Source organism: Rhinolophus ferrumequinum, chromosome 24 (assembly GCF_004115265.2).
Source record: "Rhinolophus ferrumequinum isolate MPI-CBG mRhiFer1 chromosome 24, mRhiFer1_v1.p, whole genome shotgun sequence".
Classification (NCBI taxonomy): Eukaryota; Metazoa; Chordata; class Mammalia; order Chiroptera; family Rhinolophidae; genus Rhinolophus; species Rhinolophus ferrumequinum.
Genome location: NC_046307.1, coordinates 4353671 through 4373657, shown reverse-complemented (window position 1 = coordinate 4373657; position 19987 = coordinate 4353671). Strand labels below are relative to the sequence as shown.

At 53.0% G+C, this 19987-nt stretch overlaps 1 protein-coding gene across 3 annotated transcripts; it reads left to right on the top strand.

Moving 5' to 3' along the window:
* The first annotated feature begins 2199 nt into the window (after window positions 1–2199).
* On the top strand, window positions 2200–19718 carry LOC117016891 (H-2 class I histocompatibility antigen, Q8 alpha chain). Of its 3 annotated transcripts, none has more exons than XM_033096691.1 (7): window positions 2200–2423; window positions 6872–7009; window positions 13074–13334; window positions 14397–14672; window positions 16738–17013; window positions 17122–17226; window positions 19489–19718. In XM_033096691.1, the coding sequence occupies exons 2-7, from the start codon at window positions 6961–6963 to the stop codon at window positions 19656–19658; spliced, it is 1137 nt and encodes a 378-aa protein (XP_032952582.1). In that variant the 5' UTR covers window positions 2200–2423; window positions 6872–6960; the 3' UTR covers window positions 19659–19718. The 3 variants fall into 3 exon arrangements, with proteins under 3 accessions (XP_032952582.1, XP_032952580.1, XP_032952583.1); XM_033096689.1 differs by lacking the exon at window positions 2200–2423 and adding an exon at window positions 6044–6132; XM_033096692.1 differs by lacking the exons at window positions 2200–2423; window positions 19489–19718 and adding exons at window positions 6044–6132; window positions 17761–17795.
* Window positions 19719–19987: the final 269 nt, after the last annotated feature.

Sequence of the window (19987 nt, the reverse complement as noted above, 5' to 3'; positions counted from 1 at the left end):
CAAGGTCCAAATCTTTCTTTGGAATGTGAAGGGTATGGACAATCCAGATTTGCTGAGTTAATTCTTTTCTGTATAGGGGTCGGAGTGGGTGTTAAAACCTTGATTTAAATTGTAATTGCTAACTTGTAAAACTTGTGGATTTTAGACATTCATTTGCCTACCTGCCTCTCTGGGGTTACTGGATCTGCTCCCTTCTTTACTCTTCATCATTTTCTATTTGAAAACAAGAAAAGAGGGAATTAAAGAGTTTGTGCGTCATAATTACATTCACTTCACAAAGTGGTTGTGATGATTTTCGAGAGTGAATGAAGATATTTTAGAAACATAATAGATTTTTTAATTAAAATATAGCTGTAATACAATATTATTTTCAGGTTATAGTGTAGTGTTTCGACATTCACATATTTTACAATGTGATCATCACACAAAGTCTAATAACCACCAGTCACCGTGCAAAGTTCTGACACTATTATTAACTATATTTTTTCACCCATTCCCTCCAAACCCCTATCTTCTGGCAACCACCAGTTTGTTCTTTGTTTCTGTGAGTCTGTTTTTGTTTTGCTTGTTCATTTGTTTTGATTTTTTAATTCCACACATAAGTGAAATCATGCGGTGTTTGTATTTCTCTGACTTATGTCACTTAGCTTAATACCCTCTAGGTGCCCCCATGCTGTTGCAAAGGGCAAGCACCACCTGGGGAGGCTCTGCCTGGCCCCTCTTTCTGCTCAGGGTCCTAGTTTCACCTGTCATAGGTGTAGGTGCATGTCAGAGTCGCAACAGAAAAGCTCTCTGTGCTACAAAGGTTTTGTAACATCCTTTCCAGTGAAAGGAAATCAATTTTATCTACATATCCATAGAATAAAAAACTAAAATTAATATAATGCTGTAGTTATATAAAAAAGTATTTAAAATTCAATAAAGTAAAATAGTACCATACACATCAACATGTAAATGTTTAGCTTGACTATCATAAAACAGTGATTAAATAGGCACTTTCATATATATGCAAAACACCTATAAATAGGACAGATAGGAGTGCAGACTAATGGAGTGTGCTGTATGGGCCAGCCAATCTTCCAGTCCTGCTGTGTGGGTGACACAGCGCTGCAGGTGAGTCACTGTGGGTAAAGGATCCCACAACACAAAGTACCACTGCCCTTCCATCTGCAGTGTATACTGTGCAGCAAAAATGTTTGCCTGCTTCCTTCTGACTAGGCCCATTGTGTCCCACAGCCAACTGTCCTGCTTTGCAGGGACTGAGAGGGCTCCCAGGATGGGAACTTTCAGTGCTAAAACGGGAACCTGTTGATCTCCCTACTTTATACCTTGAAACAAACCAAAACCAACTGAGTCGCTCTATCTGATTTGGCCCCCAAATATAAACTTGGATTGCCTTGAAAAATAACTGTTCTATTTTTGCAATTATAATGCCTGCAGATATGTCACAATCCTCTCTGTGTGTCCCTTTGGCAGTACGAAAACTCGACAAATGTGTTCTAGACTCGGATCGTTACAATTCAGCTTCTCCCCTCCTGAAGGCCTGACAGACACCATCTGCAGGGTGACTTCCAGACAAGGAAGGGCTGGATTTCCTGCATGCCTGGCTCCGCCCTCTGACTGATAAGGAGCTCCACCCACACACCCCCACTAAGGATCACCAGAGCCCTCTTTACGAACTTTCAAATACGAGAAACCACCCAGCTGAAAACTGTTGTCCTGAACTTTGGGGTCCCTGGTCAGAATTCAGGAGGACTGTGGACCTGGATGGGAAAAATAACCTTGATTTTCACTAAGCTCTAGCTGAAATTTAGCCATTCTTCCCTTGGTGAATGGAGGTAGCGAAGCGTAGTAGGATTAGCAGGACCTGTGCCTGGGTCCCCAACAGAAACCACGGGTGTTTTGAGTCACATGACAGTTGTGGCACACACCTGCTCTACTTTGCAAATGACTAAGGTTATTTAGTTCCAATCCCGGGACTCGTTTTATGAGGTAGGGAAGAAGCAAAATAAGCTGTATTTCATAATTATTAACACAATTGGTTTTCTTTTATATCTGTCTTGGTTTTCCCCTTCTGAAGACCAGCAAAGGGGGCCATTCCAGGATGGGTGGGCGCCAGGGGCCCTTCGGACCTAGATCTGACGGGGGCGGGGCCAGGCCCGGGCAGGGCAGGGCCTCGCAGCAGCCGCGCCCCTCTGGAGCAGCTGAGCATTAAATTCCTTTGACCCCACAAAGAAATCTTTCTAATGTGTGGCCACCGCGGAGGTGCAAGGCCAAGGGACCCACAGCCGAAGACCGGCTCAGCCTGCTCAGCGCGCTGGGGCTGCTCTTGACACTGGAGGCCGGGGGCCTGCGGAGCCTCCGGTGCGCGCCGCCGCTGCTCCTCCTGCTGCTGTTGGAACTAGTGCGGGAGAGCGCGACAGGTGACTGGGAGCGGAGGGGCGGGAGTCGTGGGGCGGGCAGCGGGTCGTCCCCAACCCGTATACAGGTCGAGGGGGCGGGGAGGGAGACAAAGGAAAGATTGGCTGAGACTGCGGGGGCCGCCTCCGGGTTTGGGGGTTTGGTGAGTTAGAGCTGACCCAGGATCTGGGGGTGAGGGTGGGGGTGCGCTGAGCCCCGGGCTAGGCAGGGTGCCTGTTTGCTGCCTCCCTCAGCGGCCCTCGGATTGGAGAAGCCGGCAGTGGGTGCAGTCAGCGGGAGGCTGACGGAGCACGGGGGACTGGCGGTGAGTCCCCCGCCCGGGATATAACCGACGCCACAGCTTCCTGGGGTCCCCGTGAGCCCCTCCGGAGGAAGCCGCTCGCCGGGTCCTCCAGGAAGGCCCTGGGCAAGCTCCTTCGGGGCAGGGATCGGAGGGCGGCCGCAGGTCCCCTTCTCACTACCTCGGCCCGGCGCCCGACCGTCGCTAGGGGCTCGCTGGTCTCTTGAGGCAGCTCTCTGGGGAAGCCTGGGCCCAGGCCCCTGGGGGCGGGGGGGGGGAGGGTGAGGAGGGTAAACCTGTTTCGGAATTTCAGTTGTTTTCCAGTTTCAGTTTTGGGCACACAACAGGGTGGGCCTGAACTCATCCTGAATCCCCACTGCTCCCGGAATTTCAGTTGTTTTCCAGTTTCAGTTTTACGCGCACAACAAGTTGGGCCTGAGCTCATCCTGAATGCCCTCTGCTCCCAAGGGCACCGCCCAATGTGCGAATGGAAGCCCAAAGGTTTATTTGCACGGGCTGAGGGAGGTGTCCACCATCGTGGCAGTAATAACAGCTGGCGTCCTTTGTGCCTGTCTCTGTTCCCTCTGTTCTTAGTGCTTCAGTTAGAAGAGGTCATTTCTGCTTGTCTGAGCTTCCTCAATTTACAATCTGTAAATTTAAAATAGGGCCCAGAGAGGACACTAGGTGACAGACTGGGACCTCGAGTCGGAGTTCTTAAACCTTTCTGTGCCTTGGACTCAGTTTCAGAATGTTTTAAATACATAAAATGAAATACGCAAGATTACAGAGGAACCCAATTATGTTTCTATAAAGCTATTAAATGTTTTTAAATTATAACTATGTTTTTGATATGTAATATACATGCTTCTGAGTTACATTGAATAATACATAGCAACAGGGCTAACAACACCCAGAATTCAGAAGTTTTGAGGGGAAAGCACGTTTCCAGGTGTCTGCAACAAGTGTCATGTGACTCAAAAACCCGCATGGCTCGTATGAGACCAAAGCTCAGGTCCTGCTCACCCTGCTGAGCTGTGTTGCCTTCATCCATCATGAGAGCAAAGGCTAAATATCACCTAGAGCGTAGTGAAAATAAAGAGGTCACTTTTTCCCTCTAAGTTGAGGCTCCCGAAGTCAAGTTTTAACATTCATGCAGCCCTGGGGGAATCTGTGGGCCCCAGGGTGAGAACCCATGGCCCTGTTAGTGCCCCTCCCGGGTGTGATACTTGAGTGATTACAGTTGTGTATGGCAGGCATGGCCATGGGTGTGTGGGCACAGGCCCTGTAGCCTTGTGGGGGATGGGACCCCAAGCCAAGGAGGAAGGGAGGGAGGGATAACCCCAGGTGTGTGCCAAGCTGTAGAAGGGAGACGGCCCACGGAGGGGACCGAGCCAGAGGTTCCCGACAGGCCCCTCACAATGCTCCTGGATGCTGGCCTTCCCTTCAGGAGGCAGGGTGTGAGGAAGTGGCTTGCAGGGCACAGATGTCATGAGTGCAGCAGCAAGGAGCTGGCCCTTATAAACATGTTATGACAATGATTTAGTTACATCGTGTGGTAAAATAAGGAAACTGAGGCTCAGAGAGGTTAACTGGCTACCCAGGTTCACACAACGTTCCACAGCTGGCTAGGATGTGGACCCCAGTGTAAGGCTTGCGGCGAGATAATGAGGCTAAGAGAGTCAGGCGGGTTGAGAAAGGTGAGTGCTTTATTCTGCGCCCCCGGGTGAGGTTCACTGGTCCGCAGATGGGGGCTGGTGAAGTCGCGCCCAGGGCAGAGCGAGGGAGGCATATATGCGATTTTTGGGGTGGGGGTTGGCTGAGTGAGGTGGCAGCTGAGCAGGCCCCCCAGCGCAGATCGGGCATGGGCAGCTGCATCCGGGAGTTGTTTATCGCACCAATGGCCTTTTCAGGGAAATGCCAGGGGCCCCAGTTTACATCATGCGAGGAGGGGTCTGATTTGGCTCCTGGCCACTTTGACCATGCCCGTAGCTTACCTAACACCCAGCAAGCTGGCTCTGGAGCCCATGTTGCCTCGGACAAGAGCCAAGGCAGGGAGTCCTGACCAGGTGAGAGGCGAGAAGGCAGAACTAATCAGTAGTCCTTGGGACCAAGATCACTAGATACAGATGAATTAAGATCGGTCATTACAAATCTGGTTACTACGGGAAAGCTGGGGTATCTGACCTGAATCACCTGGTTGGGTGTGCGGCGGCACTGAGATGGGAGCAGTGAAAGGGCAAGCTGGGGAGGGACCACAGAGCCCTGTGTGGGGCACTGAAGGACATGCTCCTGTGGGACTTCAACGGCTGTGAGCCCTGACTTCTGGTCTCCCTCTACCCTCTCCTCTGTCCTCCTCAGGTACATCTGCAGGCCCTTCTCACTCTGCCCTCCTCACAGGCCTGCCCTCCATGGCACACTCCTCTCAGCCCAGGAATTCAGGGTCCCTCCATGCCAACCACAGCCATGTCCTTTCTCTGGCCCAGACTTTGTCCTTGAACTCCTGCCCTTAGGACCTGCACCGACTCGGCCTCTCCCGCCCATGGACTGATTTGACAAATGTTTCCGGCAGCACCCCGTCACATCAGGCGCTTTCTAGGCACTTTACAATATCAACTTAGTAAACTCTCGCAACAGTCCTGTTTTCCCCACTTTCTGATGGGGAAACTAAGGCATGGAGAGGCCATCCAGCCTCTTTCTCTGCTCTCCAGACACTTCAGTCTCTTGCATTTCAGTCTGCCCTTGACCTTGGTTTTCCTGGATGCACTACAGTAGTTCTCACTCCAGGCATTCCTGCTTTGCTCATTCCTTTTGCCAAGAGCAGTTGTTCTCAAACTTTAAAATCACCTCAGAATCACCTGGAGTGCTGGTAGAACTACAGAAAGCTGGGTCCCACTGTCATGCAGGGTGTCATGCGGGCTCTCTGGTCCCGGTCCCCACGTGAGAACGCAGGATATGGTGAGGCCAAAAACGAACACCAACGGCGCCATAGATAGGGGAGTCATACGACTGTAGTCTCGCGGGCAGCCGGGCAAGATGCACGAAGTAGGATCCACACAATCCGCAATCCGCCGTCCACTTCTCTGCCTGCCAAGCTACCAACCAACCAACCAACGCAGTCACACAGTCATACCAGTGTCTAATTGGCTAACTGGTTACAGCTGACGGCCAACCAGTCACAGCTGATGGCCATCTACTACCCGAGCCAGCACCTTTCCACATGAGGCCGAGAGCCTGGAAACTGCTCTCTGGGACTCTGTCCCCTCACCCACCCTCACAGTTTCTGATTCAGTAGGGCTGGGCCTGAGAATGTGCATTTCTAACAAGTTCCCAGGTGACACTGATGCAGCTGGTCCAGGGATAACACCTGAAGACTCCCTAGCTGAGAATGTTCTTCCCTCCTCAACTACCCCACTGCCTGGAAACCACAGCTGGTGAGGTTTCCGCCGGGTTTCAGCCTACAAGACCCATGAGCCGAGCACCTTCCTGCCCCAGGGTGCTCCCAGCACCTGGCACCTCCTGCACCCCACACTCCTGAGCCCCCACTCACCTTTCTGTACCTGTTTAATTGTTCAGTTGTCCAGCTCCCTGCCAGGCCTGAGCTCCCTCGGGGCCATGTCTGCCTCAGTTCCTCTCTGTCCCCACACCCCACCCCCCAACCTGGCTCAGTGCCTGGCGGTGCTAGGTGCTCAATAGACATTTGTCAAATGAGTAATACTGCAAGGGGAGAGGTCAGGGCTGGCACAGCTGAGCAAGTGAGTGTGTGGAGCCAGGAGCGGTGGGCTCGCCACCTGGCACCGCATGAGCGTCACCTGGGAGCTTCCTACCCCTGCCAGTGTCCAGTCCCTCAGAACAAGTAAATCCATATCAATGGCAGGATCATCAGAGCCGCTGGGTGGTGCTGGGCAGCCTGGTGGAGACCCGCTGGTAGAAGTGGGTCCACCCAGCCCAGGCTTCCCTCCTCTCTGAGTGGGAACCCCAGAACCTGCCTTGTTGGCTTTGCACCTGCATGCTTGGCGAGTTTCCCGTCAGTTCTGAGGCCAGGCCCCCATGTCCCTCTTCCCTTCCATGTGCCTCTCGTTGTCATTCCATACCCTCTCTCAGGGCAAACGAGGATGTGAAAGATATTTATGCCTGGAGATTCATACTTCCTTTTTGCATTTCCCCTTGCAGAGAGTCCCTGGGGGCTGCCTGTGGTGCCTGAAGGCACAGCTTCCGATCGCTCAGTTTCCAACAGCCCAGCTGCCTTAGCAAAGGTGTTGATGGCAGAACTGGCCAGCCTGAAGTTAGAAAACAAGCCATGGCCTGGAGGTAAGGCCCACCTGCCTGCTGGAGGGACTGGGTGGCACAGGTCAGGAGCCCACAGCCTGCAGGAGGGCGAATCTGATGGGCTGTCTCAGCAGTGGGGACTCTGCCAGGGTGGAAGACAGAGAGGCAAGCACCTCAAGGGGCTGGCCCCTGGCTCAAGCAGCTCCCACACCCCTGTCTCCTTCCCAGGCCTGCTTCTCCCCTCGGGACAGGACGGGGAGACTGGGAAAATGATTTCTGCAGGGCTCTTCTCCACACCTCTACCTGTGCCTCAGGTTCACTGTCTCACTGCTGTGGAGGTTCCCACTTACAGAGGAGGAAAGCAGGGCCTGTCTCAAGGCCACAGGCACATGGCTGGGCTGCCTCAGGGCCTGTCCGTGTCATCAGTCCCTCCATTGTCCTTTCCTGGTTGCTGAGCCACGTGGCCAGACCCTCAACGAGTCATCCTGTCCCCCTTAAAAACAGTCTCCATCTTCCTAGAGAGTGGCAGTGCCACATGGATTGTGGGGACATGGGTCAGAGGCAAAAAAAGTTTTCTGGCGGTGGGGGGGTGGGCAGTAAAGGGGCCAGGCACCTCCCTCCCGTACCACAGTCAGAGGAAGATGGAGACTGTTTTTAAGGGGGACAGGACGACTCGTTGAGGGTCTGGCCACGTGACTCAGCAACCAGAAAGGGACAATGGGGGGGCTGATGACACGGACAGGCCCTGAGGCAGCAGTGGGCATGTGGCCACTTCCTAAGGCCATGTCACAGCAGGAGCAGATTCCTGGCAGGGGTGGCACCTGGCATCTGCAAAGCCAGGGAGGTGACCTGATATTTCCTCCCTCCACTGATTTGGCCCCACTCTGGGCTGGAGCCTGAGGCATGATGAGCCCTCCTACGTCCACTGAGCAAGAGGGAGTCTAATTCCAGCTTAGACTGTCTTCCTGGGGCAGAAGAGGGGTGTGGGCAGTGTGCAGAGAGCAGGCTGGGCTGCCAGGGCCATCAGGCAGGTGGAGCAGACAGCAGTGGGATTTTCAGGGCAGGAGGGATGGCAGGCTCTGACTGGGTATGTGCGAGGCAGTACCTGGGAGTCAGCTGAGTGAAGGGCCACACTCATGAGCTTGTCCTCAAAACAGGTCTCTGACTCCTGGGATGGGCATGAAGTGCTAGGGCGTAACCAGGGGTGAAGCAGTCTGGAGTGGAACAGAAGTCAAGGCCAGGAACCAGAGCCCCCTGTCAGGGGGGTGAGAGGCTATATCCAGACCATTCCAGACACTACCTGGTCAAGTCTGGGAAGGAATCGGAATTCAACCACTTCCTTCACCCCTACTACTACTGCCCTGAGTCACGCCACCATTTTATTTCCCCCCTGTTATTGCAGCTATCTCTGAACACCCCAAGCACACCCCTGCCTCCGGACCTTTGCACTGGCTTTTCCCTTCTGGAATGCTTGCTCCCAGCTCTTTACATGGCTGGCTCTTTCAGCTCTACTCAAGTTTCCTTTTTGGGAAGACCTTCCCTGACAATTCTATTTAAAATTTTAAACCACTTTCCTAACATTTCATATCAACTTTTTTTCCCCCCTCTGTACTTACTGCTGTCCTGCCTATCATACATTTTATTCATTTATCTTGCTCATCCTGCATTCATGTAAGCTTGCTGACAGCAGGCTTTTGGAGCTGTTCTGCTTATGCCAGCATCCCCAGGACCTTGGAACGGGCCAGGCAAACAGTAGGTATCAGAAAGTCCTTGCTGAGTGGGGCGGAGGAGGACCCCACTGGGCTGCCAGGGTAGGCAGAGCTTCAGCCAGAAGTGTGTTCACTAAAGGGAGGGTGTGGGCCAGGGGCCACCTCCAGAGCCTATGGGTTCAGTCTGGCCTGGCTTTTCGCTATGGTGAGCTTGGTAGGTGACTTTGCTTCTCTGTGGCTCAGTTTCTTTATCTATCAAAAATAGGTACAATACTACGTACCTGATAGGTTGTTATGAGAGTGAACTGAGACAAAATTTGTCAAGTATTTGGGACAGGACCCAGCACCTAAGTGTTTTGTAAACTAAAATAATAATAATACATTAAAAGGAAAAAAAAAACAGAAAAAACAGAAAGAACTGAAAAATGAAGGGAAAAAAACAGAAAAACAAAAAAAGAAATAGAAAAAATAATACACTGATAGACTTCCCCTCCTTATTAACCAAAAATAATTGCCCATGAAGGCAGCTAGCATTCATAAATTCAGTAGTACCCCCTTTCCATGGGGATACATTCCAAGACCCCTCGTGGATGCCTGAAAGCAAGCATAGTACCAAAACCTGTATTTGCTATGTTTTTCCTATACACACTACCTATAATAAAGTTTAATTTATAAATTAGGCAATTTCACGATGGAAGATTCGATTTTACCGTAGATCTTAGCAACTTCAGCATATGATATTTTTTCTTTCCTTATTAAGTAGAGAACTTTCACCTTTTCATTTAAAGGAAGCGCTTTCCAGGTTCTCTTTGGCATATCCGAAGTACCAGCATCACTACTCTTGCACTTTGGGGCCATTATTAAGTAAAATAAGGGTGACTTGAACACAAGCTCTGTGATACCATGACAGTCAGTCTGATACCCGAGATGGCTACTGAGGGACCAATAGGCCGGGAGCTTATACAACGTGGATACACTGGACAAAGGGATGATTCACGTCCTAGGCAGGATGCAGTGGGACGGCTCAAGATTTCATCACAGTACTCAGAACGGTGTGCAAATTAAAACTTATGAACTGTTTATTTCTGGAATTTTCCCTTTAATATTTTCGGACCATGGTGGACCACAGATAACTGGAACTGTGCAAAGTGCAGCCACAGATAAGGGGGAATGACCGTAGTAACATTACCTAGTAAGCAGATTGTACACCTGCTCTGACAGAACAACCAGGTGTGTGTGGCTCCCTTTCCCAGCAAACCCAGCCTTGGGATTACTTGTTCTTTGTCACCTTCCAACACCTGGTGAAGAGCAAGTAAGCACCTTTGCAGTCTCTTTGCTCCGTGGTGGGAATGCCAGGATCCCTGCACCCCCACTCCTTGTACTCGGGCCTCCGTCTGGTGGTGGCTCAGAGACTCTGGACTCGCTGCGGCTTTCAGAGGACGCCCTTCCTGCCAGACTGTGCATCCTCCTCTGTGTCTCAGGGCAGCAGCCATGACCTTCAGGGCTCACGGGTTTGAACTGGCCACCAAACTTTCAGGACGCAACAGGCTTCAGTCTAATACCATGTGTATTCATTTTCTGTAGCTGCTATAACAGATGACCACAATTTGGTGTCTTGAGACAAAACACATTAATTCTCTTACAGTTCTGGAGGTCAGAGTCCAAACTGGGCTTCACCGGGCTGAAACCAAGGCGGCAGCAGGGCCAGCTCCCTGCAGAGGCTGGAAGGAGGAATGCATTTCCCTGCCTTCTAGAGCTGCATTCCTTGGCTCATGGCACCTTCCTGCGTCTTTCGGTCTCCATCTTCACATCACCGTGTCCTCTGACAGGGAATCTCCCTGTGCCTCCCTTTTATAAGGACGCATTTAGGGCCTGCCCAGGCACTCCCGGATAATCGGCCCATCTCCAGATCCTTTATTTAATCACATCTGCAAAGTCCCTGTGTCCGTAGAAGTAACCTTCACATGCTCCAGGGACATCGGAGGGGCCGTTATTCAGCCCACCACACTCTGCTTCCTGAGGAGAGGGAGACAGGACAGGAAACCCAGTGTGCACAGTGTCCCCACCGCCTGGAGGCCCAGCAGCTACCCAAGGACACAGGCTCTTTGCCCTCCCTCACACTCAGGGCAGGCACAGCTGCTGCAGGTCACAGCCAAGGAGCGGAGGTCACCTTGACAGAGAAGCTGCAGCCTCTGTGCCCCACAAGGCCTGAGTATCTCTTCTCAGCTCCCAGCCCAGAAACACCCCACTGATCTTAACTGGTGGTTAGTTAGGAAACAGCACCCTGTCAGAGATTCCCGTCATTTAGTCATTTCCCAGGAGGCCGGGGCCAGCCAGGCCAGATGTCAACCCTTCACTCAAACACTCAGCATTGACCCTCTCGCGTCCATAAGGTTTCTCCAGCTGTGAGACAACAGCACCCCTCTCCTCGGCTTAGAAGAAGGCAGCAGGCTCTGGGAGAGACCTGGGGCTCCCACATTTCTCGTGAATGCCTTTGGGTTCTATGCTTGTCTCCCCTGGGCCTCAGTTCCCTCATCTGCAAAATGGGGCCATTCACACCAAATTCTTAGGTTTATCCTCAAGTTCAATTGAGACAGTGAATGAAAAGCAGTTAGACCAGTGCAGGATACACGTGGTCACTCCAAAAATGGTATCTGTGATTATTTTCACTGCCATTCATGCTCTTGTTTATCGTCCATTTCAACAAATGCAGGAAGTAAGTGCCAAGCATGACGTACCCCCAAGGCCTGTGAAAATCGTGGTGACACAGCCAGCTGCATTGCCCACCATCGTGGAGACAGGAATCAGTCACAGGGTGTGCACAGGTGCCTCTGGGAGGTCAGGGTGGAATCCAGAGGGCTTCCTGGATGATGAGGAGATATTGTGGGGGAGAAGCCAGGAGAGGAGGGCCTCTGGCAGGAGGAACCTGGGGTGCTGAGGGCCCTCGTTAGCATAAACAAGAGCTGTGTGTGCGCTGTTTGACTCCTTTCACATTTCAATATTCAAACACTGAGCACCTAGTGTGTGCCAGATGGAAACTGTTCTAGGTGCTGGGAAAACAAGAGAACAATCCATGCAGGAATCCCTGCCTTTGGCAGACAGTCCAGTGACAAGATAAATTAGTCAAGTTCATATTGTCTTGGAGGTGGCAGTGCTCTGGAGAACAGTAACTCAGAGGGGAGTGCTGGGGGGCAGGGTTTCAGGGTGGGGGTAAGGAGGCGAGGAAGGCTTGCTGAGAAGGTGGCATTTGAGCAAAAACTTGTTTTAAAAGTTAGGTAAGGGAGTGAACTGTGCATATCTCTGAAAAAGGTGGGCAGAGTTTAAAGATACAGCGTTTATTTTACTACCTTGAGTTATGACTGGCTGCTGAATTGATTTTATCTCCAGCCCCAAGTTGAATGGATGAGTTGGTGCTTCTGGAAACACGGTAGAGAACCTTGAGGAAGCATTTGGACTTAAAAGAGGTCAACTTGTATGTGTGCTGTGGGACAGGAGGGAGTGGGGAATGGAGTCAAGGTGCCACCAGCCTGGCAGCCCTGTTTCAAGCTGAGAATGATGACTGACGTTTATTGGCTTCTCTGGGGAATAATTCCACATAAATTAAGCTTCCAAACAAACAACTGTTTTTAAGTCACACCACTTGTTAATTGTGAGAAGAGAAAAACAGATGATCACACTTACTAGAATGAGTGTAAAGTATGAGTAAATAGGCCCTGAGTGAGGAACTGTGTAGGAGTAAAGTCACAAGCCTCAGCGTGTGAACATTTTGGACTCGATATTTGACAGATTCTTTATTTAAACCATTTGGATGCCCTGTTTTTGTTTTTTTGTAAAAGATTTAATTGGGGAAGGGGAATAGGACTTTATTGGGGAACAGTGTGTACTTCCAGGACTTTTTTCCAAGTCAAGTTGTTGTCCATTCAGTCTTAGTTGTGGAGGGCGTAGCTCAGCTACAGGTCCAGTTGCCATTGCTAGTTGCAGTGGGCACAGCCCACCATCTCTTGCAGGAGTGGAACGGGCAACCTTGTGATTAAGAAGATGTGCTCCAACCAACTGAGCCATCTGGAAGCTCAGCGGCAGCTCAGATCAAGGTGCCGTGTTCAATCTTAGTTGTAGGGGGCGCTGCCCACCATCCCTTGTGGGACTTGAAGAATCGAACTGGCAACCTTGTGGTTGAGAGCCCACTGGCCCACATGGGAATCTAACCGGCAGCCTTCGGAGTTAGGAGCACGGAGCTCTAACCGCCTGAGCCACCAGGCTGGCCCGGATGCCCTGTTTTTGTAACTGAAATTGCTATTTCTTGCTCAAGATAGACAGTATTCTGGGTACATTTTCACCCGACCCTGGTGCAGGTCCTAGCAGTTCACATGAGCCTGACACTGTCCTTCTTTCCACAGGGACGCACTCCCTCCACTACCACTACCTGGCCCTGTCAGAGCCAGGCCCCACCCTCTTTGATTTTCTGGCTGTGGGCTATGTGGACGATGAGCCCTTCATCCGTTATGACAGTCATGTGGGCAGAGCTGAGCCGCAGGCCCTGTGGATGGCACCCGTGGACACCCAGTACTGGGAGAAGGAGACCCAGAAGCACAGGTCCTGGGTAGAAGTGCAGGATACGGAGACATGGAGACTGATGAGCTACTACAACCAGAGCGGCGGTATGTCTGGCAAGCCCCCTGCCTACACACTGAGTTCCAGCAGCCATGCCTGTCCACTAGGGAAGAGGGGCTGCTCCTAGCCTGTCAGTGGGTCAGGTACACTCCTGCGACATGGCTCTTCCCAATCTCCTTCCCCGATGGCCAAACAGGGGCCACAAGGGCCTTCAGAATCAGTTGTGGCTTCAGCAGGCAGCTCACGGGCCGGTGCAGCAAGAATCCACAGGAAATGGGGGCCCACGATGCCTCCCCTAAGCCAACCAGGGTTCCAGACGTCAGCAGACCTGGAGAGGCCAGTCCCCACCTCACCCTCACCATCCCCAAATCCTTCAAATCACGCCTCCTCCACTCCAGGCCCTCAGACGCCATCTGTGCCAGGCAGGGGAGGGAGGCCTGATGAACTTGAACTAGGCAGACAGCTCAGGAAGGGAGATGGAACCCAGGTGAGGACCCCTGTTCTGCCCAATGTCAGCGAGGGACAGGAGCCTTTCTCTCAGCCTCAAACTGCTCGCCTCAGCAGGGCGAGCACTCGCCACTGCCTGGCTGCTGCTGACCCTGAGCGAAGTGACGTGTGGAGCACAGCTGCTTACAGCACCTTCCTGCTGTGTGCCCAGACTCCAAAATGACTAAAAGCCTCGGGTCCCCAGAGGCCCTGAGGGACTAGAGGTAAAGGACTGAGAGTGGGGGGCTATGCCTCAGCCCAGGACCCCAGGACAAGCATGACCAGCCCCCAGTGTCAGTGGTCACAGCCGCTGCACCAGATTTCACCTTTCCACATCTCTGAAATTGGGCCTACCACTCACTGAGGGCATCTTATACCCATAAATAACTGAATTTTTTCATTCTCAGTAGCATAGAAAATAACTGTGTCTAATTTTGAACTCCAGTGTTCTTCCCACATGAGAGGCCCAATAGTTTCTCAGCCCTGACTGCTCATACAAATTACCTGGGGAGCATTTTCTAAAATGCTGATGCCCTGCCCCCCACCCTTTGGAGGGCCCTGTGGGCAGTGTGTTTCACAGCGCCGCCACCTCACTAACCTCAGCCTCTTGCCCACGTGCACAGGCACGCATAGCACGCAGCTCATGTTCGGCTGTGATATCGGGGAGGACGGCGACTCCAGCAGCTTCTGGCAGCTTGGCTTTGACGGACAGGACCACCTGACTCTGGACCTGGAGACTCTGAGCTGGGTGTCAGCTGTGCCCATGGCTATGAGGACCAAGCACTGGTGGGAGTCCGAGTCTTGCTACGCAGAGTACAACAAGGCCTACCTGGAAAGCCTCTGCCTCACCTCTCTGCGCAGGTATCTGGAGCTGGGAGGCCAGCACCTCACCTGCAGAGGTAAGTCCCAGCCCGTGGCAATGCAGAGGGTGGCCCCACGCTCTCATTCTCAAGACTGTCCCATGTGACAGAGAATCCCCAGGTGGGGGAGGGGTCAGCAGGCTGTGAACCCCTGGCTCAGATAAGCCCCGTGGGGCCCAGAATGAGGGTCAACCGGCAGAGCAGGAAGGGAGCCCAGGCCTCACCCCCTGACTCCAGGTGAGGTGGAGAGAGGACTCCTGGAGTCCCCCATTTCCAGTGTGGTCTGGGGGGGGACCCTAACTCAGCCTGATTTTCTTCATCTGTAGAGCAAGTGGGGTAAACTTTGTGGCTCATAAAGTCCTCTTGGGAGTTAATGTCCTGTGGTTCTGCTCCTTGGGAAATGACCCCAAGCCCCAGGGGACAGCTTCCCCCACCACTCCTTGGACCACTGGGGACTGCTGGGGAAACTGAGGCCCTTCGCCCTGCTGCTTCCACACACCCGTCATGCTAAGTGTGCTCCCCAAACTCCAGGTGCACCCTAACCTGCTGACCCTGGCCAGCAGGGCTGGAGATACGAGGGCTGTGATGGACACTAAGGAAAGTGGGTGCTTCGGGGTGCCAAAGGTGGAGCCGCACAGGCTGCTGGAGGATGGGACTGGTCAGAGCACCCAGCACACTATGGATGTCTGCTAATTGAGCGGTGAAGTGTGTCAGCTGAGGTGGTGGGGAGATATTCCTCAAAGGGGGAGGACAGGACAAATGATGTTGGGAAGAGAAGATGTGATTATGAGAGCTGAGTGTGGTGGTTCTGAGCCCAGCCTCCAGAGCCACATCCGGGCTCCACGACTTGCTGGCTGTGTGACCTTGGGCAAGTTACTTGCCCTCTCTGTGCCTCAGTTTCCTCATCAGTATCATGAGGATGGTAATAATAGCCCGTGCTTCCCTATAGCACCACATTGGTACGTGTTAAATGAGTAGTACTGAACTCTCATTCAGCACCAGGTGTTGTGATTCTACCTCCTTCCCCTGGTAGATGAGTCAGGTTCTCCATACAAACAGAACCAACAAAGTGCATATATACATATATATATATATGGAGAGAGAGAGAGATTATAAGGAATTGGCTCATGTGGTTATGGAGGCTTAGAAGTTCCATGACTGGTAGTCAGCAAGCTAGACCCCAAGAGAGCCGACGACAGTTCCAGTATGAATGTTGGCAGGCTTGAGACCCAAGAAGAATCCATGTTTCAGTTTGAGTCTGAAGACTCAAGAAGACTGAGGTCCCGGCTCAAGACAATCAGGCAGGAGGCGTTCCCTCTTATCCGCCTGTTTGTCTGATTCAGATTTTCCACTCTCTGGATGCGGCCCACCCACTCTGGGGAGGCCAATCTGCTTTCCTCAGTCCACTGATTCAACTGTGAATCTCACCCAGACGCGCGTGCGCGCACCCACCCACACACACACAGAAAACTGTTTGACCAAATGCCTGGGCACCCCATGGCCCAGTCAAGGTGGCACATAAAATGAACCATCACACCTGGATTATGTCACTCACAACACCTCTGAGAGGAAGGAATGATGGACTCCCCATTAGGCCCGGAGAGACAGAGGGTTGTGGACAGGAGTCAGGCTGGGCTTCAAACCCCGGTTGTCCAGCTCCAGAGCCCACACTCGTCACCATGCTCGTTCAAGGTGATGGAATGGACGTCGTTCGTGCCTTCATTACCAACCTCTTATTGGGCACCTGCTGTGTGCGGGAAGTTACAGGGGAAGTACGTAAAGTCTGAGAAACCCTAGGGTCTCCGTGAAGGGGGCTTTTCAATATAATACCACTAGCCCCACCCAGGACTCTCCTTGGAGTTGGGGGTGGGGGAAGAGAGTCACATCTCCCTCCCCCATGGGAATTCCCAGGACCTTGACCCTTTGGAACAGTTGGCAACCAGTGGTCGCTGCCTCCAGTGTTGGTTGAGTGCCTCCCTGGAGGGGGTAGGTCCCATCTCCTCCCTGACCTCCAAGGAAGATGCTGGAGGAGCCCAGGATCAAGCGTGGGGGATGGGCAGAGAGCGGCCACTGCCAGGCTTCCTCCCTCCACCTCTCTCTGCAGAGCCCCCCAAGGTGCAGGTGACAAGGCAGTCCACCCAGGATGGGGGCGCCATGCTGAGGTGCTGGGCCCTGGGTTTCTACCCACGGGAGATCTCGCTGAGCTGGTGGCTGGGGGAGGACGAGCTGGCTCTGGAGACTGAGCACGTGGAGACTCGCCCCAGTGGGGACGGCACCTACCAGACGTGGGCAGCTGTACGGGTGCCTGCCGGGCAGGAGGCCCGGTACACCTGCCACGTGCAGCACTCTGGCCTGAACCACACGCTCACTGTGGCCTGGGGTGAGGAGCTGGGCTTGGCGGGGAGGGGGTGAAGAGGGCAGGGGAGTCCAAAGCCCCCACAGAGAGTCCTATGGTCTGGGGGTGCCCCCTTTTCTCTGCCTTTCTTAGGACCGCCCTCTCATCATGCATTCATGGCCGTGGTTCTCCCCCTCTTCCTGCTCTTGCTGGCGGTTGGAGCTGGAGTTGTGATTTTCACCAAAAGGTTCCGTCAAGGTAGGTGGGGAAGAAACAGTGGGAGGCCCTGCGGCTGGTCCAGCCCTGCAGGGAGGAACATTCTGCTCTCATCCCCTCCATTACAGCTGTTCCCTTCTGGGGAGCAGCAGCTCCTGCTGAGGCCCTGCACCACAGCTGCTCACTGCCCTCGGGCCCGGCTACCCCAGAGCAGGGAAAAAGGCCCAGAGAAGCAGAGAAAAGAGAAGGTGGGACCCAGGGTCCCACCTCTGCCCATCACCCACCTCGTCTCTTGTTTTCTGTCTTTTCTCCATGGAAGGAAAAGCCCCAGGTGATTGTGGGATGGGTGCGTTGGGAGAAGAAGCCCCAGGTGCCCAAAACCAAAGATGGAGGCGGGGTACTGGGCCCGGTGCTTTCCCTGTCTCAGCCGGACCTCCGCCTCTGCCCCCTCCCACAGTCCTGAAGCCAGGTGGAGGGGGTACAGGGGATAGAAGTGGGGTGCGTACCTGGGAGCCACCACCGGGTTCTGTGGGGGCCAGGAGTGGACAGGGGTCAGCTTCCCCTTTCTACCTGTAGGTGGAGAGGAGCCCCCATAGTTCCCAACGCTCAGCAAGAGCAGGGGCTGCTCAGCTGTTGTGTGACAGAAGTTCACCGTCAGAGACCAAGGACGTGTTCTGTGAGGTTCTGGGGGGCTGCAGGCTCCCTGCACTAGCTGGCTGGCAGATGTGATCCGACCATGATGGGCCATCCCGCACCCAAACTGAGCCCTCTTCACCCCCACCAGCCTCGTCACAAGTGGTGTGTGCCACTAAGATGCTTTTGTCATCTTCCTGAAGTCCTTTCAAAAATGTACTTGTTTCCTGTTTGGGGGGTGGGGAGGGGAGCAGTAATGGTTCCTCAGATCGTTCACACTTAACAGTTGGCAGAATGGTTTCATGTTCACTGTAAATCCCACCTGAGCCTCTCAGGCACCCTGTGAGTTTGGCAATGTGATTCTCACCCCCACTTTCCCAACATGGGAACCGAGGCTCCAGGCAGTTAAGGAAGAAGCAGGACACAGTGAAGGAGTTATGGGGCCAGCATCCTGCATCCATCTGCTAGCACCGGGGAGAAATGGCTGAATGCCTACCTCTCTGTATGAGTGTGTTCTGATATGTATGTGACCCCTTTTGTAAAGAAGATGAGAGTGTTGGAGGAGTGTGAGCTATTTGTGAGTGTGGGTGTGGGTGTGTGTGGTGTGAGGAAGTGTGACAGTGAGGGGGTGTGTGGTATGTGGGGGAGTGTGGTGTGCCTATGGGGGAGTGCCAGGGGGTGTGTGGGCGGGTGTGAGGCTGAGAGCAGGTATGTGGTGGGAGTGTGTATGGGTGCCGGTGTGAAGTGTGGTGTGAAAATATGAGGGTGTAGTGTGAGGGTGAGAGTAGAAACTGGGTGGTGGTGTGAGGCTGAGGTGTGAAGATGTCGGTATGTATGTGGGGTGTGAGCATGTTGTGTGAGGATGAGAGGGGTGTGGTTGAAATTGAAGGTGTGTATGGTGTAGTTTTGGGTGGTTGTGTGAGGGTGTGTGTGTGAGGGTGTGGTGGGAAGGTGTGGGTGTGTTTATTATGTGGGTGGGCGTGGTGTGAGGGTGAGAGTGCGTGTGTGGGTGATGGTGGAGGGGGTGTGAGGGTGTGTGAGTGAGAATGGGGTGGGTGTCCTTGTGTCTCAGGAGGAGCTCAGAGGGACACGGGCTCAGGGGCCTGTTAGTTAGCCCTGGGCAGCTATAGATGGGAAACAACGGTCCATATTTTCCTTCCTGTCCTTTTGAAAGGTTTGAATTGTTACCTTTCAAAAAGTAAGCACAAGTTACTTTTACAGTAAGGGAAAGAACATTTTCTCAGTGGGAATGCTGGTCAGGGGTGTGTCTGGGAAGGCCGAGCCTCACCTCAGAACGTGAACAGAGGAGAAACCCTCGTGAACAAGAATCTCCCTGGGACCACCTGTCTTTGTTTACTCAGCAAACAGTTCCAATCCCATGGCCATGACGTGCCAGGGGCTGGGACAGGGACAGGGAGCCTCCACTGTCCAAGGACACAAGGCCGGGCCCTCCCGTGAAACAGTGCTGGGTTGGGGTCCCGTAGTAGAGTCCTCCCAACCTCCCTGGCCTCACCTTTCCTTGACCAATAGCTTAACAACAGATCGTGCCCGGAGGCTTGAGCTCGGAATGTCCCTGTCCCAGTTCCCTGTTTTAGAAAATTACCCTGAAAGTTATGATTAACACCCTTAGACTTATTGATCACAATCTCTATGGTCTTGTATTCTTTCCAGGCTACTCCCATCATTGTGCCCGGGTTGCTGATGTCGCTGGAGCACCACGTTGCCAGAAGGAAGGCTCCATGCAGACCCCAACCATCACTAGCTTCTGCAGGAGTACCCAGATTTTCCCCCTAATTACCCCAAGCCAGAATGAGAATGTTAAGACAGTTTTTGAAAGTTAATCTGCAGGGTTCGCACATCAGTACTTCTTTGATAAATAAATGCTTATTCTAAATAGCCCACCTCCTGTGTCAGTCTATTTGCTGCGCGCCCAGGCAACACAAGCCCCAGACGTGGTTGCCCTCTGGTTTCAGCTTCTGGAGACTGTGGCGGGATGGCCTCGGGGTCCTCTGGTAAGTCTTTCGTTTTGCAGAGGGTCTTCGGGGCTGCCTGGGACTGGGTGGATTCCTTGGCGCAAGACTGACCTGTGGAAGCAGCTGCCGAGAGATTTTGCTCGCCGAGGTGGGATTTGCACAAAGGCCCACCTGTCACAGATGCCATTCTGCTCAAT

Excerpts from the sequence above, each read along its gene's own strand:
- LOC117016891 (XM_033096689.1), top strand. The coding sequence starts at position 6,087 with ATGTTCTTCCCTCCTCAACTACCCCACTGCCTGGAAACCACAGCTG. Across the intron at positions 14,673-16,737 it reads CCAGCACCTCACCTGCAGAG|AGCCCCCCAAGGTGCAGGTG; the intron begins GTAAGTCCCAGC and ends CTCTCTCTGCAG. Across the intron at positions 17,227-19,488 it reads CACCAAAAGGTTCCGTCAAG|GCTACTCCCATCATTGTGCC; the intron begins GTAGGTGGGGAA and ends TATTCTTTCCAG.